This window comes from Oncorhynchus keta, chromosome 7, assembly GCF_023373465.1.
Source record: "Oncorhynchus keta strain PuntledgeMale-10-30-2019 chromosome 7, Oket_V2, whole genome shotgun sequence".
Taxonomy (NCBI): Eukaryota; Metazoa; Chordata; class Actinopteri; order Salmoniformes; family Salmonidae; genus Oncorhynchus; species Oncorhynchus keta.
This window is the reverse complement of record NC_068427.1, coordinates 50,619,678-50,646,155: the sequence shown is the minus strand read 5'-3', so window position 1 is coordinate 50,646,155 and position 26,478 is coordinate 50,619,678. Positions and strand designations below refer to the sequence as shown.

Sequence of the window (26,478 nt, the reverse complement as noted above, 5' to 3'; positions counted from 1 at the left end):
CCTTGGGAAGAAGAAGAAGAAGAACCAGGCTATGTGGGGTGGCCAGTCCTTGGGAAGAAGAAGAAGAAGAACCAGGCTATGTGGGGTGGCCAGTCCTTGGGAAGAAGAAGAAGAAGAACCAGGCTATGTGGGGTGGCCAGTCCTTGGGAAGAAGAAGAAGAAGAACCAGGCTATGTGGGGTGGCCAGTCCTTGGGAAGAAGAAGAAGAAGAACCAGGCTATGTGGGGTGGCCAGTCCTTGGGAAGAAGAAGAAGAAGAACCAGGCTATGTGGGGTGGCCAGTCCTTGGGAAGAAGAAGAAGAAGAACCAGGCTATGTGGGGTGGCCAGTCCTTGGGAAGAAGAAGAAGAAGAACCAGGCTATGTGGGGTGGCCAGTCCTTGGGAAGAAGAAGAAGAAGAACCAGGCTATGTGGGGTGGCCAGTCCTTGGGAAGAAGAAGAAGAAGAACCAGGCTATGTGGGGTGGCCAGTCCTTGGGAAGAAGAAGAAGAAGAACCAGGCTATGTGGGGTGGCCAGTCCTTGGGAAGAAGAAGAAGAAGAACCAGGCTATGTGGGGTGGCCAGTCCTTGGGAAGAAGAAGAAGAAGAACCAGGCTATGTGGGGTGGCCAGTCCTTGGGCAAAAAAATAATAATAATAATGTGCACCCCCTTTGGGCCCCCGGGACCAGGATTGAGAACCACTTATCTATAGTGTATCTCTGTATTAACAGCACTATTCAATGTGGTACAGACGAAGAAGGAAAAATCCCTCTCAGACTCTATGGTAATTGGATATGCAGTCCTGAGTTCACATAGTCGATCCCCCCACCATTCTACTGTAGTCCTGAGTACACATAGTCGATCCCCCCACCATTCTACTGTAGTCCTGAGTACACATAGTCGATCCCCCCCACCATTCTACTGCAGTCCTGAGTACACATAGTCGATCCCCCCACCATTCTACTGCAGTCCTGAGTTCACATAGTCGATCCCCCCCACCATTCTACTGCAGTCCTGAGTACACATAGTCGATCCCCCCACCATTCTACTGTAGTCCTGAGTACACATAGTCGATCCACCCACCATTCTACTGCAGTCCTGAGTACACATAGTCGATCCACCCACCATTCTACTGCAGTCCTGAGTACACATAGTCGATCCACCCACCATTCTACTGCAGTCCTGAGTACACATAGTCGATCCCCCCACCATTCTACTGCAGTCCTGAGTTCACATAGTCGATCCCCCCACCATTCTACTGCAGTCCTGAGTACACATAGTCGATCCCCCCACCATTCTACTGCAGTCCTGAGTACACATAGTCGATCCACCCACCATTCTACTGCAGTCCTGAGTACACATAGTCGATCCCCCCACCATTCTACTGCAGTCCTGAGTACACATAGTCGATCCCCCCACCATTCTACTGCAGTCCTGAGTACACATAGTCGATCCCCCCACCATTCTACTGCAGTCCTGAGTACACATAGTCGATCCACCCACCATTCTACTGTAGTCCTGAGTACACATAGTCTATCCACCCACCATTCTACTGCAGTCCTGAGTACACATAGTCGATCCACCCCACCATTCTACTGTAGTCCTGAGTACACATAGTCGATCCCCCCACCATTCTACTGTAGTCCTGAGTACACATAGTCGATCCCCCCACCATTCTACTGTAGTCCTGAGTACACATAGTCTATCCCCCCCACCATTCTACTGTAGTCCTGAGTACACATAGTCGATCCCCCCCACCATTCTACTGTAGTCCTGAGTACACATAGTCGTTCCACCCACCATTCTACTGTAGTCCTGAGTACACATAGTCGATCCCCCCACCATTCTACTGTAGTCCTGAGTACACATAGTCGATCCAGCCACCATTCTACTGCAGTCCTGAGTACACATAGTCGATCCACCCACCATTCTACTGCAGTCCTGAGTACACATAGTCGATCCACCCACCATTCTACTGCAGTCCTGAGTACACATAGTCGATCCAGCCACCATTCTACTGCAGTCCTGAGTACACATAGTCGATCCACCCACCATTCTACTGCAGTCCTGAGTACACATAGTCGATCCACCCACCATTCTACTGCAGTCCTGAGTACACATAGTCGATCCACCCACCATTCTACTGCAGTCCTGAGTACACATAGTCGATCCCCCCACCATTCTACTGTAGTCCTGAGTACCATTAGTGTCACTGCTCTGACTAGTGTCCGAGTGATTTTAATTCTGGAAATGTGTTCCCAAGGTATTCCCTGCATAATAGAGACATAGATGTGATCGTATACATACGTAAGCAACAACAAAACACACACAAAAAATAAAAATAAAGACAAAAAGCATTATCAGTTGTAAAACTGAATGCTTTTAACTGAAATGTGTCTTCCGCATTTTAACCCAACCTATCTGAATCAGAGAGGTACTGGGAGGGAGAGGGGGGGCTGCCTTCATCGACATCCACGTCTTCGGCGCCCGGGGAACTGTCGATTAACTGCCTTGTTCAGGTGCCCACTCGGTGATATTAAATTATCTTTGTTCCCTACAAGGTGAACTTGGTCTCTGAACACATCTGGTGTAAGGACTTCCTGGTTCGTAGTTTCTACCTGAAGAACGTTCAGACCCAGGAGACTCGAACCCTGACACAGTTCCATCTGCTCAGCTGGCCCGCCAACGGAATCCCTACCTCCACACGCCCTCTGCTGGACTTCCGCAGGTACTGCAGATTCATTGAATTGAATGTCTGTTTATTCAACTTGACATACAGTACACCACTTGGCAGTATCACTTAATTCACTGCAACTTAACTGATCTTGGTTGTATCACTGCTCTTTAATACGCTGTATGTATCGGGTCTGACGAAGGCCTTGAGTCTGAGACGTAAAGGTTATTCAAGAACAGTGGTACTAATCAGAGCAGTGATACTAGTCAGAGTAGTGATACTAGTCAGAGTAGTGATACTAGTCAGAGTAGTGATACTAGTCAGAACAGTGGTACTAATCAGAGCAGTGATACTAGTCAGAGTAGTGATACTAGTCAGAGTAGTGATACTAGTCAGAGTAGTGATACTAGTCAGAGCAGTGATACTAGTCAGAGCAGTGAGACTAGTCAGAACAGTGATACTAGTCAGAGCAGAGAAACTAGTCAGAACAGTGTTACTAGTCAGAGCAGTGATACTAGTCAGAGCAGTGATACTAATCAGAGCAGTGTTACTAGTCAGAGTAGTGATACTAGTCAGAACAGTGTTACTAGTCAGAGTAGTGATACTAGTCAGAGCAGTGATACTAGTCAGAGTAGCGATACTAGTCAGAGCAGTGATACTAGTCAGAGCAGTGATACTAGTCAGAACAGTGTTACTAGTCAGAGTAGTGATACTAGTCAGAGCAGTGATACTAGTCAGAGTAGTGATACTAGTCAGAGCAGTGATACTAGTCAGAGTAGTGATACTAATCAGAGCAGTGATACTAGTCAGAGTAGTGGTACTAATCAGAGCAGTGATACTAGTCAGAGTAGTGATACTAGTCAGAGTAGTGATACTAGTCAGAGTAGTGATACTAGTCAGAACAGTGGTACTAATCAGAGCAGTGATACTAGTCAGAGTAGTGATACTAGTCAGAGTAGTGATACTAGTCAGAGTAGTGATACTAGTCAGAGTAGTGATACTAGTCAGAGCAGTGATACTAGTCAGAGCAGTGAGACTAGTCAGAACAGTGATACTAGTCAGAGTAGTGATACTAGTCAGAGTAGTGATACTAGTCAGAGCAGTGATACTAGTCAGAGCAGTGAGACTAGTCAGAACAGTGATACTAGTCAGAGCAGAGAAACTAGTCAGAACAGTGTTACTAGTCAGAGCAGTGATACTAGTCAGAGCAGTGATACTAATCAGAGCAGTGATACTAGTCAGAGTAGTGATACTAGTCAGAACAGTGATACTAGTCAGAGTAGTGATACTAGTCAGAGCAGTGATACTAGTCAGAGCAGTGATACTAGTCAGAACAGTGTTACTAGTCAGAGTAGTGATACTAGTCAGAGCAGTGATACTAGTCAGAGTAGCGATACTAGTCAGAGCAGTGATACTAGTCAGAGTAGTGATACTAGTCAGAGTAGTGATACTAGTCAGAGCAGTGATACTAGTCAGAGCAGTGAGACTAGTCAGAACAGTGATACTAGTCAGAGCAGAGAAACTAGTCAGAACAGTGTTACTAGTCAGAGCAGTGATACTAGTCAGAGCAGTGATACTAGTCAGAGCAGTGAGACTAGTCAGAACAGTGATACTAGTCAGAGTAGTGATACTAGTCAGAGCAGTGATACTAGTCAGAGCAGTGAGACTAGTCAGAACAGTGATACTAGTCAGAGCAGTGTTACTAGTCAGAGCAGTGATACTAGTCAGAGCAGTGATACTAATCAGAGCAGTGATACTAGTCAGAGCAGTGATACTAGTCAGAACAGTGTTACTAGTCAGAGTAGTGATACTAGTCAGAGCAGTGATACTAGTCAGAGTAGCGATACTAGTCAGAGCAGTGATACTAGTCAGAGTAGTGATACTAGTCAGAGTAGTGATACTAGTCAGAGCAGTGATACTAGTCAGAGCAGTGAGACTAGTCAGAACAGTGATACTAGTCAGAGCAGAGAAACTAGTCAGAACAGTGTTACTAGTCAGAGCAGTGATACTAGTCAGAGCAGTGATACTAATCAGAGCAGTGATACTAGTCAGAGCAGTGATACTAGTCAGAGTAGTGATACTAGTCAGAGCAGTGATACTAGTCAGAACAGTGTTACTAGTCAGAGTAGTGATACTAGTCAGAGCAGTGATACTAGTCAGAGTAGTGATACTAGTCAGAGCAGTGATACTAGTCAGAACAGTGATACTAGTCAGAGTAGTGATACTAGTCAGAGTAGTGATACTAGTCAGAGCAGTGATACTAGTCAGAGCAGTGATACTAGTCAGAGCAGTGAGACTAGTCAGAACAGTGATACTAGTCAGAGTAGTGATACTAGTCAGAGCAGTGATACGTAGAATGTATGCACACATGACTGTAAGTCGCTTTGGATAAAAGCGTCTGCGAAATGGCATATATTATTATTATTATTATTAGTCAGAACAGTGTTACTAGTCAGAGTAGTGATACTAGTCAGAGCAGTGATACTAGTCAGAGTAGTGATACTAGTCAGAGCAGTGATACTAGTCAGAGCAGTGAGACTAGTCAGAACAGTGTTACTAGTCAGAGTAGCGATACTAGTCAGAGCAGTGATACTAGTCAGAGCAGTGATACTAGTCAGAACAGTGTTACTAGTCAGAGTAGTGATACTAGTCAGAGCAGTGATACTAGTCAGAGCAGTGATACTAGTCAGAACAGTGTTACTAGTCAGAGTAGTGATACTAGTCAGAGCAGTGATACTAGTCAGAGTAGTGATACTAGTCAGAGCAGTGATACTAGTCAGAACAGTGATACTAGTCAGAGTAGTGATACTAGTCAGAGCAGTGATACTAGTCAGAGCAGTGATACTAGTCAGAGCAGTGAGACTAGTCAGAACAGTGATACTAGTCAGAGCAGAGAAACTAGTCAGAACAGTGTTACTAGTCAGAGCAGTGATACTAGTCAGAGCAGTGATACTAATCAGAGCAGTGATACTAGTCAGAGCAGTGATACTAGTCAGAACAGTGTTACTAGTCAGAGTAGCGATACTAGTCAGAGCAGTGATACTAGTCAGAGCAGTGATACTAGTCAGAGCAGTGATACTAGTCAGAGCAGTGTTACTAGTCAGAGTAGCGATACTAGTCAGAGCAGTGATACTAGTCAGAGCAGTGATACTAGTCAGAGCAGTGATACTAGTCAGAGCAGTGATACTAGTCAGAGCAGTGATACTAGTCAGAGCAGTGATACTAGTCAGAACAGTGTTACTAGTCAGAGTAGTGATACTAGTCAGAGCAGTGATACTAGTCAGAGCAGTGATACTAGTCAGAACAGTGTTACTAGTCAGAGTAGTGATACTAGTCAGAGCAGTGATACTAGTCAGAGTAGTGATACTAGTCAGAGCAGTGATACTAGTCAGAACAGTGATACTAGTCAGAGTAGTGATACTAGTCAGAGCAGTGATACTAGTCAGAGCAGTGATACTAGTCAGAGCAGTGAGACTAGTCAGAACAGTGATACTAGTCAGAGCAGAGAAACTAGTCAGAACAGTGTTACTAGTCAGAGCAGTGATACTAGTCAGAGCAGTGATACTAATCAGAGCAGTGATACTAGTCAGAGCAGTGATACTAGTCAGAACAGTGTTACTAGTCAGAGTAGCGATACTAGTCAGAGCAGTGATACTAGTCAGAACAGTGTTACTAGTCAGAGTAGTGATACTAGTCAGAGCAGTGATACTAGTCAGAGTAGTGATACTAGTCAGAGCAGTGATACTAGTCAGAACAGTGATACTAGTCAGAGTAGTGATACTAGTCAGAGCAGTGATACTAGTCAGAGTAGTGATACTAGTCGGAACAGTGATACTAGTCAGAGCAGTGATACTAGTCAGAACAGTGATACTAGTCAGAGCAGTGATACTAGTCAGAACAGTGATACTAGTCAGAGTAGTGATACTAGTCAGAACAGTGATACTAGTCAGAGCAGTGGTACTAGTCAGAGCAGTGATACTAGTCAGAGTAGTGATACTAGTCAGAACAGTGATACTAGTCAGAGTAGTGATACTAGTCAGAGCAGTGATACTAGTCAGAGCAGTGATACTAGTCAGAACAGTGATACTAGTCAGAGCAGTGATACTAATCAGAGTAGTGATACTAGTCAGAGTAGTGATACTAGTCAGAGTAGTGATACTAGTCAGAGCAGTGATACTAGTCAGAGCAGTGATACTAGTCAGAGCAGTGATACTAGTCAGAGTAGTGATACTAGTCAGAGCAGTGATACTAGTCCTATGTAATGATTGTGTGGCCAGTCCAAATACTGTCCTATGTAATGATTGTGTGGCCAGGCCAAATACTGTCCTATGTAATGATTGTGTGGCCAAATACTGTCCTGTGTGTCCAAATACTGTCCTATGTAATGACTGTGTGCCCAAATACTGTCCTATGTAATGACTGTGTGGCCAAATACTGTCCTATGTAATGACTGTGTGCCCAAATACTGTCCTATGTAATGACTGTGTGGCCAAATACTGTCCTGTGTAATGACTGTGTGGCCAAATACTGTCCTATGTAATGACTGTGTGGCCAAATACTGTCCTGTGTAATGACTGTGTGGCCAAATACTGTCCTATGTAATGACTGTGTGCCCAAATACTGTCCTATGTAATGACTGTGTGGCCAAATACTGTCCTGTGTAATGACTGTGTGGCCAAATACTGTCCTATGTAATGATTGTGTGGCCAGGCCAAATACTGTCCTATGTAATGACTGTGTGCCCAAATACTGTCCTATGTAATGACTGTGTGGCCAAATACTGTCCTGTGTAATGACTGTGTGGCCAAATACTGTCCTATGTAATGATTGTGTGGCCAGGCCAAATACTGTCCTATGTAATGACTGTGTGGCCAAATACTGTCCTGTGTAATGACTGTGTGCCCAAATACTGTCCTGTGTGTCCAAATACTGTCCTATGTAATGACTGTGTGGCCAAATACTGTCCTGTGTAATGACTGTGTGGCCAAATACTGTCCTGTGTGTCCAAATACTGTCCTATGTAATGACTGTGTGGCCAAATACTGTCCTATGTAATGACTGTGTGCCCAAATACTGTCCTATGTAATGACTGTGTGGCCAAATACTGTCCTGTGTAATGACTGTGTGGCCAAATACTGTCCTATGTAATGACTGTGTGGCCAAATACTGTCCTGTGTAATGACTGTGTGGCCAAATACTGTCCTATGTAATGACTGTGTGGCCAGGCCAAATACTGTCCTATGTAATGACTGTGTGGCCAGGCCAAATACTGTCCTATGTAATGACTGTGTGGCCAGGCCAAATACTGTCCTATGTAATGACTGTGTGGCCAGGCCAAATACTGTCCTATGTAATAGGAAGTGATGCTTGAACCTTGTAAGATTAATGAAGCAACTGTGTATATATTCCTTAATTTGTTGTTTGAGATCATGTTTTTCCACTTCTTTGTCCTTCCCTGATAGCTTCCTTTACTTAATCCATCTCTTTCTTAGTACATCTCTACCTACCTTCCTCACTACCTCTCTCTTTCTCTACCTCCTTATTGGTTATCCCTCTCTTTCTCTACCTCCTTATTGGTTATCCCTCTCTTTCTCTACCTCCTTATTGGTTATCCCTCTCTCTCTGTACCTCTTTATTGGTTATCCCTCTCTTTCTCTACCTCCTTATTGGTTATCCCTCTCTTTCTCTACCTCCTTATTGGTTATCCCTCTCTTTCTCTACCTCCTTATTGGTTATCCCTCTCTCTCTGTACCTCCTTATTGGTTATCCCTCTCTCTCTGTACCTCCTTATTGGTTATCCCTCTCTTTCTCTACCTCCTTATTGGTTATCCCTCTCTTTCTCTACCTCCTTATTGGTTATCCCTCTCTTTCTCTACCTCCTTATTGGTTATCCCTCTCTTTCTCTACCTCCTTATTGGTTATCCCTCTCTTTCTCTACCTCCTTATTGGTTATCCCTCTCTTTCTCTACCTCCTTATTGGTTATCCCTCTCTTTCTCTACCTCCTTATTGGTTATCCCTCTCTCTCTGTACCTCCTTATTGGTTATCCCTCTCTCTCTGTACCTCCTTATTGGTTATCCCTCTCTTTCTCTACCTCCTTATTGGTTATCCCTCTCTCTCTGTACCTCCTTATTGGTTATCCCTCTCTTTCTCTACCTCCTTATTGGTTATTCCTCTCTTTCTCTCAGTGGTGGCGGTCAGCTATTGGCCCTTGGGATTCTCCACATCTCCCAGTGGCATTTTTGTGATTTGCAGCTAGTAGTCTGGGTCCAGTTGCATAGTCACAAAAATGATCATTGGCAGGTGTGACTGCAGCAGGAGTCGACGCTGGCCGGACAGTCCATCCGTCGCCCCCTTCCTTCCTTCCCTCCTTCCTTCAACCCTCTACCCAGCCTTGACTTTCTGTCCTTTCCACTGATGGGTTGAGTTTCTCTAACCTCAACCTCAAAGACTAATATGTTGTAACTAATTGTAATTCATATCCAGGCCTCCAGACAGGCAGAGATGGGAACCTTGTTTTCTGTGTGTATTTTAAGACCAGTAAAGCAGAAACAGTACTTGTATGCAGCATCCAATCTAGACTTGTCCGTTAACATTACATTTAGTGATATTGTTCTCTTTCCTTCCTCCACTCCCTCCCTCCCTCCCACCCCCTCCCTCCCTCCCTCTCTCCCACCCCCTCCCTTCCACCCTCCCTCTCTCCCACCCTCCCTCCCTCCCTACCCCCCTCTCTCTCTCCCCCTCTCCCTCTCTCCCAACACCCCTCCCTCTCTCCCCCTCCCTTTCTCCCACCCCCCTCTCTCCCACCCCCTCCCTCTCTCCCACCCCCTCCCTCTCTCCCCCTCCCTTTCTCCCACCCCCCTCTCTCTCCCACCCCCTCCCTCTCTCCCACCCCCCTCCCTCTCTCCCCCTCCCTTTCTCCCACCCCCCTCTCTCCCACCCCCTCCCTCTCTCCCACCCCCCTTCCTCTCTCCCCCTCCCTCCCACCCCTCCTCCCTCTCCCTCTCTCCCACCCCTCTCCCTCTCTCCCACCCCCCCTTCCTCTCTCCCCTCCCTCCCTCCCTCCCACCCCCCTCCCTCTCCCTCTCTCCCATCCCCCTCTCTCCCATCCCCCTCTCTCCCACCCACCCCCCCCTCCCTCCCTCCCTCCAACAGGAAGGTGAATAGGTGCTACAGAGGTAGATCCTGCCCCATCATCGTCCACTGCAGGTAAACCTACAGCTAACCTAGTTTCTCTATACAGAGGTAAAGACTTAGCCTGGTCCCAGATCTGTTTGTACTGTCTTACTAAACTTCAATGGTCATTTTCATTGACAATGGACCATAGGAGTTGGCTGTACAGCCCATCCAGATGTGGGACCGGGCTAGAAGAGACTAGCTGTGCTTTACATTCAGTCTGTCAAATCAAACTCCTCTACTGTGTGTCTCTATCATAGGAATATCATTATAGAAAAGGCTTGGAACCTCTAACTCTGACAATTTGACTGGTAAAGTCAAGGTCATCCATTGCAATGGATGTCAGTTCACCCATTATGCCATCGTTGACTTGAATGGGGAAGCCCGTTCTATAGCTTCTATTTCTGCAGGCCTTTATGACGTGCTGTGTGATCCGACGATGTGTTCTCTGTCTCGTACAGTGACGGCACTGGCAGAACGGGAACCTACATCCTTATTGACATGGTCATCAATCGCATGGCTAAGGGTGAGTCAGACATCTTGATCTTGTCAGACGTCTTTGATAGTTTGCCCGTGTAGTTTTCTATCACTAGATAGACACTTATACAGCATTGTGAATCATTGACTCCATGTTGGTGAATACGATTTTTCACGTCATAATTCATATGATGTGTTTCCAGGTGCGAAAGAGATCGATATTGCTGCGACATTGGAACACATTCGAGACCAGAGACCGAGCTTAGTTCACACCAAGGTATGGCCTTCTCAAACTGCACAGTTCGTACAACACCTTCTGAACAACTGCTTGTTGTCTCTTGACAAACAAGGTTGATGAAATCCGAGCAAGGAACAGCATTCCAGAGAGACATCAGAGACTATGATCCCTTATTGATGTCACTTGTTAAATCCACTTCAATCAGTGTAGATGAAGGGGAGGAGACAACTCAGCGAGTGAATGGGCAAGACAAAAGATTTAAGTGCTTTTGAATGGGGTATGGTAGTAGGTGCCAGGTGAACCGGTTTGAATGGGGTATGGTAGTAGGTGCCAGGTGAACCGGTTTGAATGGGGTATGGTAGTAGGTGCCAGGTGAACCGGTTTGAATGGGGTATGGTAGTAGGTGCCAGGTGTACCGGTTTGAATGGGGTATGATGGTAGGTGCCAGGTGTACCGGTTTGAATGGGGTATGGTGGTAGGTGCCAGGTGTACCGGTTTGAATGGGGTATGGTAGTAGGTGCCAGGTGTACCGGTTTGAATGGGGTATGGTAGTAGGTGCCAGGTGTACCGGTTTGAATGGGGTATGGTGGTAGGTGCCAGGTGTACCGGTTTGAACGGGGTATGGTGGTAGGTGCCAGGTGTACCGGTTTGAATGGGGTATAGTACTAGGTGCCAGGTGTACCGGTTTGAATGGGGTATGGTAGTAGGTGCCAGGTGTACCGGTTTGAACGGGGTATGGTGGTAGGTGCCAGGTGTACCGGTTTGAATGGGGTATGGTAGTAGGTGCCAGGTGAACCGGTTTGAATGGGGTATGGTAGTAGGTGCCAGGTGTACCGGTTTGAATGGGGTATGGTAGTAGGTGCCAGGTGTACCGGTTTGAACAGGGTATGGTGGTAGGTGCCAGGTGTACCGGTTTGAATGGGGTATGGTAGTAGGTGCCAGGTGTACCGGTTTGAACGGGGTATGGTGGTAGGTGCCAGGTGTACCAGTTTGAATGGGGTATGGTAGTAGGTGCCAGGTGAACCGGTTTGAATGGGGTATGGTAGTAGGTGCCAGGTGAACCGGTTTGAATGGGGTATGGTAGTAGGTGCCAGGTGACCGGTTTGAACGGGGTATGGTGGTAGGTGCCAGGTGTACCGGTTTGAATGGGGTATGGTAGTAGGTGCCAGGTGAACCGGTTTGAATGGGGTATGGTAGTAGGTGCCAGGTGTACCGGTTTGAATGGGGTATGGTAGTAGGTGCCAGGTGTACCGGTTTGAATGGGGTATGGTAGTAGGTGCCAGGTGAACCGGTTTAAATGGGGTATGGTAGTAGGTGCCAGGTGAACCGGTTTGAATGGGGTATGGTAGTAGGTGCCAGGTGTACCGGTTTGAATGGGGTATGGTAGTAGGTGCCAGGTGTACCGGTTTGAACGGGGTATGGCAGTAGGTGCCAGGTGTACCGGTTTGATTGGGGTATGGTAGTAGGTGCCAGGTGAACCGGTTTGAATGGGGTATGGTAGTAGGTGCCAGGTGTACCGGTTTGAACGGGGTATGGGGGTAGGTGCCAGGTGTACCGGTTTGAATGGGGTATGGTGGTAGGTGCCAGGTGTACCGGTTTGAATGGGGTATGGTGGTAGGTGCCAGGTGTACCGGTTTGAATGGGGTATGGTGGTAGGTGCCAGGTGTACCGGTTTGAATGGGGTATGGTGGTAGGTGCCAGGTGTACCGGTTTGAATGGGGTATGGTGGTAGGTGCCAGGTGTACCGGTTTGAATGGGGTATGGTGGTAGGTGCCAGGTGTACCGGTTTGAATGGGGTATGGTAGTAGGTGCCAGGTGAACCGGTTTGAATGGGGTATGGTAGTAGGTGCCAGGTGTACCGGTTTGAATGGGGTATGATGGTAGGTGCCAGGTGTACCGGTTTGAATGGGGTATGGTGGTAGGTGCCAGGTGTACCGGTTTGAATGGGGTATGGTGGTAGGTGCCAGGTGTACCGGTTTGAATGGGGTATGGTAGTAGGTGCCAGGTGTACCGGTTTGAATGGGGTATGGTGGTAGGTGCCAGGTGTACCGGTTTGAATGGGGTATGGTGGTAGGTGCCAGGTGTACTGGTTTGAATGGGGTATAGTACTAGGTGCCAGGTGTACCGGTTTGAATGGGGTATGGTAGTAGGTGCCAGGTGTACCGGTTTGAATGGGGGTATGGTGGTAGGTGCCAGGTGTACCGGTTTGAATGGGGTATGGTGGTAGGTGCCAGGTGAACCGGTTTGAATGGGGTATGGTGGTAGGTGCCAGGTGTACCGGTTTGAATGGGGTATGGTAGTAGGTGCCAGGTGTACCGGTTTGAACAGGGTATGGTGGTAGGTGCCAGGTGTACAGTTTGAATGGGGTATGGTAGTAGGTGCCAGGTGTACCGGTTTGAATGGGGTATGGTGGTAGGTGCCAGGTGTACCAGTTTGAATGGGGTATGGTAGTAGGTGCCAGGTGAACCGGTTTGAATGGGGTATGGTAGTAGGTGCCAGGTGTACCGGTTTGAATGGGGTATGGTAGTAGGTGCCAGGTGACCGGTTTGAATGGGGTATGGTGGTAGGTGCCAGGTGTACCGGTTTGAATGGGGTATGGTAGTAGGTGCCAGGTGAACCGGTTTGAATGGGGTATGGTAGTAGGTGCCAGGTGTACCGGTTTGAATGGGGTATGGTAGTAGGTGCCAGGTGTACCGGTTTGAATGGGGTATGGTAGTAGGTGCCAGGTGAACCGGTTTGAATGGGGTATGGTGGTAGGTGCCAGGTGAACCGGTTTGAATGGGGTATGGTAGTAGGTGCCAGGTGTACCGGTTTGAATGGGGTATGGTAGTAGGTGCCAGGTGTACCGGTTTGAATGGGGTATGGTGGTAGGTGCCAGGTGTACCGGTTTGAATGGGGTATGGTAGTAGGTGCCAGGTGAACCGGTTTGAATGGGGTATGGTAGTAGGTGCCAGGTGTACCGGTTTGAATGGGGTATGGGGGTAGGTGCCAGGTGTACCGGTTTGAATGGGGTATGGTGGTAGGTGCCAGGTGTACCGGTTTGAATGGGGTATGGTGGTAGGTGCCAGGTGTACCGGTTTGAATGGGGTATGGTGGTAGGTGCCAGGTGTACCGGTTTGAATGGGGTATGGTGGTAGGTGCCAGGTGTATTTGAATGGGGTATGGTGGTAGGTGCCAGGTGTACCGGTTTGAATGGGGTATGGTGGTAGGTGCCAGGTGTACCGGTTTGAATGGGGTATGGTAGTAGGTGCCAGGTGTACCGGTTTGAATGGGGTATGGTGGTAGGTGCCAGGTGTACCGGTTTGAATGGGGTATGGTAGTAGGTGCCAGGTGTACCGGTTTGAATGGGGTATGGTGGTAGGTGCCAGGTGTACCGGTTTGAATGGGGTATGGTGGTAGGTGCCAGGTGTACCGGTTTGAATGGGGTATGGTGGTAGGTGCCAGGTGTACCGGTTTGAATGGGGTATGGTGGTAGGTGCCAGGTGTACCGGTTTGAATGGGGTATGGTGGTAGGTGCCAGGTGTACTGGTTTGAATGGGGTATGGTAGTAGGTGCCAGGTGTACCGGTTTGAATGGGGTATGGTGGTAGGTGCCAGGTGTACCGGTTTGAATGGGGTATGGTGGTAGGTGCCAGGTGTACCGGTTTGAATGGGGTATGGTGGTAGGTGCCAGGTGTACCGGTTTGAATGGGGTATGGTGGTAGGTGCCAGGTGTACCGGTTTGAATGGGGTATGGTGGTAGGTGCCAGGTGTACCGGTTTGAATGGGGTATGGTAGTAGGTGCCAGGTGTACCGGTTTGAATGGGGTATGGTGGTAGGTGCCAGGTGTACCGGTTTGAATGGGGTATGGTGGTAGGTGCCAGGTGTACTGGTTTGAATGGGGTATGGTGGTAGGTGCCAGGTGTACCGGTTTGAATGGGGTATGGTGGTAGGTGCCAGGTGTACCGGTTTGAATGGGGTATGGTAGTAGGTGCCAGGTGTACCGGTTTGAATGGGGTATGGTGGTAGGTGCCAGGTGTACCGGTTTGAATGGGGTATGGTGGTAGGTGCCAGGTGTACCGGTTTGAATGGGGTATGGTAGTAGGTGCCAGGTGTACCGGTTTGAATGGGGTATGGTGGTAGGTGCCAGGTGTACCGGTTTGAATGGGGTATGGTGGTAGGTGCCAGGTGTACCGGTTTGAATGGGGTATGGTGGTAGGTGCCAGGTGTACCGGTTTGAATGGGGTATGGTGGTAGGTGCCAGGTGTACTGGTTTGAATGGGGTATGGTAGTAGGTGCCAGGTGTACCGGTTTGAATGGGGTATGGTGGTAGGTGCCAGGTGTACCGGTTTGAATGGGGTATGGTGGTAGGTGCCAGGTGTACCGGTTTGAATGGGGTATGGTGGTAGGTGCCAGGTGTACCGGTTTGAATGGGGTATGGTAGTAGGTGCCAGGTGTACTGGTTTGAATGGGGTATGGGGGTAGGTGCCAGGTGTACCGGTTTGAATGGGGTATGGTGGTAGGTGCCAGGTGTACCGGTTTGAATGGGGTATGGTGGTAGGTGCCAGGTGTACCGGTTTGAATGGGGTATGGTAGTAGGTGCCAGGTGTACCGGTTTGAATGGGGTATGGTAGTAGGTGCCAGGTGTACCGGTTTGAATGGGGTATGGTGGTAGGTGCCAGGTGTACCGGTTTGAATGGGGTATGGTAGTAGGTGCCAGGTGTACCGGTTTGAATGGGGTATGGTGGTAGGTGCCAGGTGTACCGGTTTGAATGGGGTATGGTGGTAGGTGCCAGGTGTACCGGTTTGAATGGGGTATGGTGGTAGGTGCCAGGTGTACCGGTTTGAATGGGGTATGGTGGTAGGTGCCAGGTGTACCAGTTTGAATGGGGTATGGTGGTAGGTGCCAGGTGTACCGGTTTGAATGGGGTATGGTGGTAGGTGCCAGTTGTACCGGTTTGAATGGGGTATGGTAGTAGGTGTCAGGTGTACCGGTTTGAATGGGGTATGGTGGTAGGTGCCAGGTGTACCGGTTTGAATGGGGTATGGTAGTAGGTGCCAGGTGTACTGGTTTGAATGGGGTATGGTGGTAGGTGCCAGGTGTACCGGTTTGAATGGGGTATGGTAGTAGGTGCCAGGTGTACCGGTTTGAATGGGGTATGGTGGTAGGTGTCAGGTGTACCGGTTTGAATGGGGTATGGTAGTAGGTGCCAGGTGTACCGGTTTGAATGGGGTATGGTAGTAGGTGCCAGGTGTACTGGTTTGAATGGGGTATGGTAGTAGGTGTCAGGTGTACCGGTTTGAATGGGGTATGGTGGTAGGTGCCAGGTGTACCGGTTTGAATGGGGTATGGTGGTAGGTGCCAGGTGTACCGGTTTGAATGGGGTATGGTGGTAGGTGCCAGGTGTACCGGTTTGAATGGGGTATGGTGGTAGGTGCCAGTTGTACCAGTTTGAATGGGGTATGGTGGTAGGTGCCAGGTGTACCGGTTTGAATGGGGTATGGTGGTAGGTGCCAGGTGTACCGGTTTGAATGGGGTATGGTGGTAGGTGCCAGGTGTACCGGTTTGAATGGGGTATGGTGGTAGGTGCCAGGTGTACCGGTTTGAATGGGGTATGGTGGTAGGTGTCAGGTGTACCGGTTTGAATGGGGTATGGTGGTAGGTGCCAGGTGTACCGGTTTGAATGGGGTATGGTAGTAGGTGCCAGGTGTACCGGTTTGAATGGGGTATGGTGGTAGGTGCCAGGTGTACCGGTTTGAATGGGGTATGGTGGTAGGTGTCAGGTGTACCGGTTTGAATGGGGTATGGTGGTAGGTGCCAGGTGTACCGGTTTGAATGGGGTATGGTGGTAGGTGCCAGGTGTACCGGTTTGAATGGGGTATGGTGGTAGGTGCCAGGTGTACCGGTTTGAATGGGGTATGGTGGTAGGTGCCAGTTGTACCAGTTTGAATGGGGTATGTTGGTAGGTGCCAGGTGTACCGGTTTGAATGGGGTATGGTGGTAGGTGCCAGGTGTACTGGTTTGAATGGGGTATGGTGGTAGGTGCCAGGTGTACTGGTTTGAATGGGGTATGGTGGTAGGTGCCAGGTGTACCGGTTTGAATGGGGTATGGTAGTAGGTGCCAGGTGTACCGGTTTGAATGGGGTATGGTAGTAGGTGCCAGGTGTACCGGTTTGAATGGGGTATGGTGGTAGGTGCCAGGTGTAACGGTTTGAATGGGGTATGGTAGTAGGTGCCAGGTGTACCGGTTTGAATGGGGTATGGTGGTAGGTGCCAGGTGTACCGGTTTGAATGGGGTATGGTAGTAGGTGCCAGGTGTACCGGTTTGAATGGGGTATGGTAGTAGGTGCCAGGTGAACCGGTTTGAATGGGGTATGGTGGTAGGTGCCAGGTGTACCGGTTTGAATGGGGTATGGTAGTAGGTGCCAGGTGAACCGGTTTGAATGGGGTATGGTGGTAGGTGCCAGGTGTACCGGTTTGAATGGGGTATGGTAGTAGGTGCCAGGTGAACCGGTTTGAATGGGGTATGGTGGTAGGTGCCAGGTGTACCGGTTTGAATGGGGTATGGTAGTAGGTGCCAGGTGAACCGGTTTGAATGGGGTATGGTAGTAGGTGCCAGGTGTACCGGTTTGAATGGGGTATGGTGGTAGGTGCCAGGTGTACCGGTTTGAATGGGGTATGGTAGTAGGTACCAGGTGTACCGGTTTGAATGGGGTATGGTAGTAGGTACCAGGTGTACCGGTTTGAATGGGGTATGGTGGTAGGTACCAGGTGTACCGGTTTGAATGGGGTATGGTGGTAGGTACCAGGTGTACCGGTTTGAATGGGGTATGGTGGTAGGTACCAGGTGTACCGGTTTGAATGGGGTATGGTGGTAGGTACCAGGTGTACTGGTTTGAATGGGGTATGGTGTAGGTGCCAGGTGTACCAGGTGCCAGGTGTACCGGTTTGAATGGGGTATGGTGGTAGGTGCCAGGTGTACCGGTTTGAATGGGGTATGGTGGTAGGTGCCAGGTGTACCGGTTTGAATGGGGTATGGTGGTAGGTGCCAGTTGTACCAGTTTGAACGGGGTATGGTGGTAGGTGCCAGGTGTACCGGTTTGAACGGGGTATGGTGGTAGGTGCCAGGTGTACCGGTTTGAATGGGGTATGGTGGTAGGTGCCAGTTGTACCAGTTTGAATGGGGTATGGTGGTAGGTGCCAGGTGTACCGGTTTGAATGGGGTATGGTAGTAGGTGCCAGGTGAACCGGTTTGAATGGGGTATGGTAGTAGGTGCCAGGTGTACCGGTTTGAATGGGGTATGGAAGTAGGTGCCAGGTGAACCGGTTTGAATGGGGTATGGTGGTAGGTACCAGGTGTACCGGTTTGAATAGGGTATGGTAGTAGGTGCCAGGTGAACCGGTTTGAATGGGGTATGGTGGTAGGTGCCAGGTGTACCGGTTTGAATGGGGTATGGTAGTAGGTGCCAGGTGAACCGGTTTGAATGGGGTATGGTGGTAGGTGCCAGGTGTACCGGTTTGAATGGGGTATGGTAGTAGGTGCCAGGTGAACCGGTTTGAATGGGGTATGGTGGTAGGTGCCAGGTGTACCGGTTTGAATGGGGTATGGTAGTAGGTGCCAGGTGAACCGGTTTGAATGGGGTATGGTGGTAGGTGCCAGGTGTACCGGTTTGAATGGGGTATGGTGGTAGGTGCCAGGTGTACCGGTTTGAATGGGGTATGGTGGTAGGTGCCAGGTGTACCGGTTTGAATGGGGTATGGTGGTAGGTGCCAGGTGTACCGGTTTGAATGGGGTATGGTGGTAGGTGCCAGGTGTACTGGTTTGAATGGGGTATGGTGGTAGATGCCAGGTGTACTGGTTTGAATGGGGTATGGTAGTAGGTGCCAGGTGTACCGGTTTGAATGGGGTATGGTGGTAGGTGCCAGGTGTACTGGTTTGAATGGGGTATGGTGGTAGGTGCCAGGTGTACCGGTTTGAATGGGGTATGGTAGTAGGTGCCAGGTGTACCGGTTTGAATGGGGTATGGTAGTAGGTGCCAGGTGTACCGGTTTGAATGGGGTATGGTAGTAGGTGCCAGGTGTACCGGTTTGAATGGGGTATGGTGGTAGGTGCCAGGTGTACCGGTTTGAATGGGGTATGGTAGTAGGTGCCAGGTGTACCGGTTTGAATGGGGTATGGTGGTAGGTGCCAGGTGAACCGGTTTGAATGGGGTATGGTAGTAGGTGCCAGGTGAACCGGTTTGAATGGGGTATGGTGGTAGGTACCAGGTGTACTGGTTTGAATGGGGTATGGGGGTAGGTGCCAGGTGTACTGGTTTGAATGGGGTATGGTGGTAGGTGCCAGGTGTACTGGTTTGAATGGGGTATGGTAGTAGGTGCCAGGTGTACCGGTTTGAATGGGGTATGGTGGTAGGTGCCAGGTGTACTGGTTTGAATGGGGTATGGTAGTAGGTGCCAGGTGTACCGGTTTGAATGGGGTATGGTAGTAGGTGCCAGGTGTACCGGTTTGAATGGGGTATGGTAGTAGGTGCCAGGTGTACCGGTTTGAATGGGGTATGGTGGTAGGTGCCAGGTGTACCGGTTTGAATGGGGTATGGTGGTAGGTGCCAGGTGAACCGGTTTGAATGGGGTATGGTGGTAGGTGCCAGGTGTACTGGTTTGAATGGGGTATGGTGGTAGGTGCCAGGTGAACCGGTTTGAATGGGGTATGGTGGTAGGTGCCAGGTGAACCGGTTTGAATGGGGTATGTTGGTAGGTGCCAGGTGTACCGGTTTGAATGGGGTATGGTGGTAGGTGCCAGGTGGTTGACCGGTTTGAATGGGGTATGGTGGTAGGTGCCAGGTGTACCGGTTTGAATGGGGTATGGTAGTAGGTGCCAGGTGTACTGGTTTGAATGGGGTATGGTAGTAGGTGCCAGGTGTACCGGTTTGAATGGGGTATGGTGGTAGGTGCCAGGTGTACCGGTTTGAATGGGGTATGGTAGTAGGTACCAGGTGTACCGGTTTGAATGGGGTATAGGTGGCCAGGTGTACCGGTTTGAATGGGGTATGGTAGTAGGTACCAGGTGTACCGGTTTGAATGGGGTATGGTGGTAGGTACCAGGTGTACCGGTTTGAATGGGGTATGGTGGTAGGTACCAGGTGTACCGGTTTGAATGGGGTATGGTGGTAGGTACCAGGTGTACTGGTTTGAATGGGGTATGGTGGTAGGTACCAGGTGTACTGGTTTGAATGGGGTATGGTGGTAGGTGCCAGGTGTACTGGTTTGAATGGGGTATGGTGGTAGGTGCCAGGTGTACTGGTTTGAATGGGGTATGGTGTAGGTGCCAGGTGTACTGGTTTGAATGGGGTATGGTGGTAGGTGCCAGGTGTACTGGTTTGAATGGGGTATGGTGGTAGGTGCCAGGTGTACCAGTTTGAATGGGGTATGGTGGTAGGTGCCAGGTGTACCGGTTTGAATGGGGTATGGTAGCAGGTGCCAGGTGCAACCGGTTTGAATGGGGTATGGTGGTAGGTACCAGGTGTACCTGGTTTGAATGGGGTATGGTGTAGGTGCCAGGTGTACCAGGTTTGAATGGGGTATGGTGGTAGGTGCCAGGTGCACCGGTTTGAATGGGGTATGGTGGTAGGTGCCAGGTGTACCGGTTTGAATGGGGTATGGTAGTAGGTGCCAGGTGTACCGGTTTGAATGGGGTATGGTGGTAGGTGCCAGGTGTACTGGTTTGAATGGGGTATGGTGGTAGGTACCAGGTGTACTGGTTTGAATGGGGTATGGTAGTAGGTGCCAGGTGTACCGGTTTGAATGGGGTATGGTAGTAGGTACCAGGTGTACTGGTTTGAATGGGGTATGGTGGTAGGTACCAGGTGTACTGGTTTGAATGGGGTATGGTGGTAGGTACCAGGTGTACTGGTTTGAATGGGGTATGGTGGTAGGTGCCAGGTGTACCAATGGGGTATGGTAGTGGGTGCCAGGTGTACCGGTTTGAATGGGGTATGGTAGTAGGTGCCAGGTGTACCCACCAATGGGGTATGGTGGTAGGTGCCAGGTGTACTGGTTTGAATGGGGTATGGTAGCAGGTGCCAGGTGTACCGGTTTGAATGGGGTATGGTGGTAGGTGCCAGGTGTACCGGTTTGAATGGGGCATGGTGGTAGGTGCCAGGTGTACCGGTTTGAATGGGGTATGGTGGTAGGTGCCAGGTGTACCGGTTTGAATGGGGTATGGTGGTAGGTGCCAGGTGTACCAGTTTGAATGGGGTATGGTGGTAGGTGCCAGGTGTACCGGTTTGAATGGGGTATGGTGGTAGGTGCCAGGTGAACCGGTTTGAATGGGGTATGGTAGTAGGTGCCAGGTGTACCGGTTTGAATGGGGTATGGTGGTAGGTGCCAGGTGTACTGGTTTGAATGGGGTATGGTAGTAGGTGCCAGGTGTACTGGTTTGAATGGGGTATGGTGGTAGGTGCCAGGTGTACCGGTTTGAATGGGGTATGGTAGTAGGTGCAGGTGTACCGGTTTGAATGGGGCATGGTGGTAGGTGCCAGGTGTACCGGTTTGAATGGGGTATGGTAGTAGGTGCCAGGTGTACCGGTTTGAATGGGGTATGGTAGTAGGTGCCAGGTGTACTGGTTTGAATGGGGTATGGTAGTAGGTGTCAGGTGTGCCGGTTTGAATGGGGTATGGTGGTAGGTGCCAGGTGTGCCGGTTTGAATGGGGTATGGTGGTAGGTGCCAGGTGTACCGGTTTGAATGGGGTATGGTGGTAGGTGCCAGGTGTACCGGTTTGAATGGGGTATGGTGGTAGGTGCCAGGTGTACCAGTTTGAATGGGGTATGGTGGTAGGTGCCAGGTGTACTGGTTTGAATGGGGTATGGTGGTAGGTGCCAGGTGTACCGGTTTGAATGGGGTATGGTGGTAGGTGCCAGGTGCACCGGTTTGAATGGGGTATGGTGGTAGGTGCCAGGTGTACCGGTTTGAATGGGGTATGGTGGTAGGTGCCAGGTGTGCCGGTTTGAATGGGGCATGGTAGTAGGTGCCAGGTGTACCGGTTTGAATGGGGTATGGTAGTAGGTGCCAGGTGTACCGGTTTGAATGGGGTATGGTGGTAGGTGCCAGGTGTACCGGTTTGAATGGGGCATGATGGTAGGTGTCAGGTGTGCATGGTGTACCGGTTTGAATGGGGTATGGTGGTAGGTGCCAGGTGCACCGGTTTGAATGGGGTATGGTGGTAGGTGCCAGGTGTACCGGTTTGAATGGGGTATGGTAGTAGGTGCCAGGTGTACCAGTTTGAATGGGGTAATGGTGGTAGGTGCCAGGGGTGGTCCAGGTGACGCTTATCCAAAGCGACTACTGTCATGTGAATACATTCTACGGGTATGGGGGTGGTCCCAGGTGTACTGGTTTGAATGGGGTGTATTTGAATGGGGTAGCATGGTAGTAGGTGCCAGGTGTACCGGTTTGAATGGGGTATGGTGGTAGGTGCCAGGTGTACCGGTTTGAATGGGGTATGGTGGGGTGCCAGGTGTACTGGTTTGAATGGGTATGGTGGTAGATGCCAGGTGTACCGGTTTGAATGGGGTATGGTAGTAGGTGCCAGGTGTACCGTTTTGAATGGGGTATGGTGGTAGGTGCCAGGTGTACCGGTTTGAATGGGGTATGGTAGTAGGTGCCAGGTGTACCGGTTTGAATGGGGTATGGTGGTAGGTGCCAGGTGTACCGGTTTGAATGGGGTATGGTGGTAGGTGCCAGGTGTACCGGTTTGAATGGGGTATGGTGGTAGGTGCCAGGTGAACCGGTTTGAATGGGGTATGGTGGTAGGTGCCAGGTGTACCGGTTTGAATGGGGTATGGTAGTAGGTGCCAGGTGAACCGGTTTGAATGGGGTATGGTGGTAGGTACCAGGTGTACCGGTTTGAATGGGGTATGGTAGTAGGTGCCAGGTGAACCGGTTTGAATGGGGTATGGTGGTAGGTGCCAGGTGTACCGGTTTGAATGGGGTATGGTAGTAGGTGCCAGGTGAACCGGTTTGAATGGGGTATGGTGGTAGGTGCCAGGTGTACCGGTTTGAATGGGGTATGGTAGTAGGTGCCAGGTGAACCGGTTTGAATGGGGTATGGTGGTAGGTGCCAGGTGTACCGGTTTGAATGGGGTATGGTAGTAGGTGCCAGGTGTACCGGTTTGAATGGGGTATGGTAGTAGGTGCCAGGTGTACCGGTTTGAATGGGGTATGGTGGTAGGTGCCAGGTGTACCGGTTTGAATGGGGTATGGTAGTAGGTGCCAGGTGTACTGGTTTGAATGGGGTATGGTGGTAGGTGTCAGGTGTACTGGTTTGAATGGGGTATGGTAGTAGGTGCCAGGTGTACTGGTTTGAATGGGGTATGGTAGTAGGTGTCAGGTGTACACCGTTTGAATGGGGTATGGTGGTAGGTGCCAGGTGTACCGGTTTGAATGGGGTATGGTGGTAGGTGCCAGGTGTGCGGTTTGAATGGGGTATGGTGGTAGGTGCCAGGTGTACTGGTTTGAATGGGGCATGGTGGTAGGTGCCAGGTGTACCAGCCTGAATGGGGCATGGTGGTAGGTGCCAGGTGTACCGGTTTGAATGGGGTATGGTGGTAGGTGCCAGGTGTACTGGGTTTGAATGGGGTATGGTGGTAGGTGCCAGGTGTACCAGTTTGAATGGGGTATGGTGGTAGGTGCCAGGTGTACCGGTTTGAATGGGGTATGGTGGTAGGTGCCAGGTGAACCGGTTTGAATGGGGTATGGTGGTAGGTGCCAGGTGTACCGGTTTGAATGGGGTATGGTAGTAGGCGCCAGGTGAACCGGTTTGAATGGGGTATGGTGGTAGGTACCAGGTGAATACCCAGGTTTGAATGGGTATGGTAGTAGGTGCCAGGTGAACCGGTTTGAATGGGGTATGGTGGTAGGTGCCAGGTGTACCGGTTTGAATGGGGTATGGTAGTAGGTGCCAGGTGAACCGGTTTTGAATGGGGTATGGTGGTAGGTGCCAGGTGTACCGGTTTGAATGGGGGGTATGGTAGTAGGTGCCAGGTGAACCGGTTTGAATGGGGTATGGTGGTAAGTGCCAGGTGTACCGGTTTGAATGGGGTATGGTAGTAGGTGCCAGGTGAACCGGTTTGAATGGGGTATGGTGGTAGGTGCCAGGTGTACCGGTTTGAATGGGGCATGGTGGTAGGTGCCAGGTGTACCGGTTTGAATGGGGTATGGTGGTAGGTGCCAGGTGTACCGGTTTGAATGGGGCATGGTGGTAGGTGCCAGGTGTACCGGTTTGAATGGGGTATGGTGGTAGGTGCCAGGTGTACTGGTTTGAATGGGGTATGGTAGCAGATGCCAGGTGTACTGGTTTGAATGGGGCATGGTAGTAGGTGCCAGGTGTACCCGGTTTGAATGGGGTATGGTGGTAGGTGCCAGGTGTACTGGTTTGAATGGGGTATGGTGGTAGGTGCCAGGTGTACCGGTTTGAATGGGGTATGGTAGTAGGTGCCAGGTGTACCGGTTTGAATGGGGTATGGTAGTAGGTGCCAGGTGTACCGGTTTGAATGGGGTATGGTAGTAGGTGCCAGGTGTACCGGTTTGAATGGGGTATGGTGGTAGGTGCCAGGTGTACCGGTTTGAATGGGGTATGGTAGTAGGTGCCAGGTGTACCGGTTTGAATGGGGTATGGTGGTAGGTGCCAGGTGTACCGGTTTGAATGGGGTATGGTAGTAGGTGCCAGGTGAACCGGTTTGAATGGGGTATGGTGGTAGGCACCAGGTGTACTGGTTTGAATGGGGTATGGTGGTAGGTGCCAGGTGTACTGGTTTGAATGGGGTATGGTGGCAGGTACCAGGTGTACTGGTTTGAATGGGGTATGGTAGCAGGTGCCAGGTGTACCGGTTTGAATGGGGCATGGTGGTAGGTGCCAGGTGTACTGGTTTGAATGGGGTATGGTGGTAGGTGCCAGGTGTACCGGTTTGAATGGGGGGCATGGCAGTAGGTGCCAGGTGCACCGGTTTGAATGGGGCATGGCAGCAGGTGCCAGGTGTACCGGTTTGAATGGGGTATGGTGGTAGGTGCCAGGCAAACCGGCCTGAATGGGGCATGGTGGGGTGCCAGGTGAACCCGGTTTGAATGGGGCATGGTGGCAGGTGCCAGGTGTACTGGTTTGAATGGGGCATGGTGGTAGGTGCCAGGTGAACCGGTTTGAATGGGGCATGGTGGTAGGTGCCAGGTGAACCGGTTTGAATGGGGTATGTTGGTAGGTGCCAGGTGTACATTCGGTTTGAATGGGGTATGGTGGTAGGTGCCAGGTGTACTGGTTTGAATGGGGTATGGTGGTAGGTGCCAGGTGTACCGGTTTGAATGGGGTATGGTAGTAGGTGCCAGGTGTACTGGTTTGAATGGGGTATGGTAGTAGGTGCCAGGTGTACCGGTTTGAATGGGGTATGGTAGTAGGTGCCAGGTGTACTGGTTTGAATGGGGTATGGTAGTAGGTGCCAGGTGTACCGGTTTGAATGGGGTATGGTAGTAGGTGCCAGGTGTACCGGTTTGAATGGGGTATGGTAGTAGGTGCCAGGTGTACCGGTTTGAATGGGGTATGGTGGTAGGTGCCAGGTGTACCGTTTGAATGGGGCATGGTGGTAGGTGCCAGGTGTACTGGTTTGAATGGGGTATGGTGGTAGGTGCCAGGTGTACTGGTTTGAATGGGGTATGGTGGTAGGTGCCAGGTGAACCGGTTTTGAATGGGGCATGGTGGTAGGTGCCAGGTGAACCGGTTTGAATGGGGTATGGTGGTAGGTGCCAGGTGTACTGGTTTGAATGGGGTATGGTGGTAGGTGCCAGGTGAACCGGTTTGAATGGGGTATGGTGGTAGGTGCCAGGTGTACTGGTTTTTGAATGGGGTATGGTAGTAGGTGCCAGGTGTACGGTTTGAATGGGGTATGGTAGTAGGTGCCAGGTGTACCGGTTTGAATGGGGTATGGTGGCAGGTGCCAGGTAACCGGTTTGAATGGGGTATGGTAGTAGGTACCAGGTGTACCGGTTTGAATGGGGTATGGTAGCAGGTACCAGGTGTACGGTTTGAATGGGGGTATGGTAGTTTGAGGTACCAGGTGCCAAGTGCCGGTTTGAATGGGGTATGGTGGTAGGTACCAGGTGAACCGTTTGAATGGGGTATGGTAGTAGGTACCAGGTGTGCGGTTTTGAATGGGGTATGGTGGTAGGTACCAGGTGTACTGGTTTGAATGGGGTATGGTGGTAGGTACCAGGTGTACTGGTTTGAATGGGGTATGGTGGTAGGTGCCAGGTGTACTGGTTTGAATGGGGTATGGTGGTAGGTGCCAGGTGTACTGGTTTGAATGGGGTATGGTAGTAGGTGCCAGGTGTACTGGTTTGGTAATGGGGCATGGTATGGTGGTAGGTACCAGGTGTACTGGTTTGAATGGGGCATGGTGGTAGGTGCCAGTTGTACTGGTTTTGAATGGGGTATGGTGGTAGGTGCCAGGTGTAATGGTTTTGAATGGGGGTATGGTAGTAGGTGCCAGGTGTACTGGTTTGAATGGGGTATGGTGGTAGGTGTACCAGGTGTACTGGTTTGAGATGGGGTATGGTGGTAGGTACCAGGTGTACTGGTTTGAATGGGGTATGGTGGTAGGTACCAGGTGTACTGGTTTGAATGGGGTATGGTAGTAGGTGCCAGGTGTGCCGGTTTGAATGGGGCATGGTAGGGCACCAGGTGCAGTTTGAATGGGCATGGGTAGGCACCAGGTGTACTGGTTTGAATGGGGATGGTGGTAGGTACCAGGTGTACTGGTTTTGAATGGGGTATGGTGGTAGGTACCAGGTGTACTGGTTTGAATGGGCATGGTGGTAGGCACCAGGTGTACTGGTTTGAATGGGGTATGGTAGTAGGTGCCAGGTGTACTGGTTTGAATGGGGTATGGTAGTAGGTGCCAGGTGTACTGGTTT

At 50.4% G+C, this 26,478-nt stretch overlaps 1 protein-coding gene and 2 long non-coding RNA genes across 4 annotated transcripts in view; 2 read left to right on the top strand and 1 right to left on the bottom strand.

The window, feature by feature from the left end:
* The window catches only part of ptprna (protein tyrosine phosphatase receptor type Na), a 112,988-nt gene that overhangs the window by 82,838 nt on the left and 3,672 nt on the right, over window positions 1–26,478 (top strand). For both annotated transcript variants that reach the window (XM_052523150.1, XM_052523151.1), the window contains exons 19-22: window positions 2,541–2,707; window positions 9,808–9,861; window positions 10,290–10,354; window positions 10,509–10,582. In XM_052523150.1, coding sequence (XP_052379110.1) covers window positions 2,541–2,707; window positions 9,808–9,861; window positions 10,290–10,354; window positions 10,509–10,582 — 360 coding nt within the window. The remainder of the gene's footprint in view (window positions 1–2,540; window positions 2,708–9,807; window positions 9,862–10,289; window positions 10,355–10,508; window positions 10,583–26,478) is intronic.
* Window positions 7,894–8,735, bottom strand: LOC127931197 (uncharacterized). Its single transcript, XR_008140293.1, has 3 exons — window positions 8,437–8,735; window positions 8,313–8,374; window positions 7,894–8,250 (listed from the first exon to the last, which is right to left on the bottom strand). It is a non-coding gene; the product is annotated as an uncharacterized LOC127931197 (long non-coding RNA).
* LOC127931199 (uncharacterized) lies at window positions 15,572–20,296 on the top strand. The gene is made up of 3 exons (XR_008140295.1): window positions 15,572–15,614; window positions 19,732–19,807; window positions 20,265–20,296. It is a non-coding gene; the product is annotated as an uncharacterized LOC127931199 (long non-coding RNA).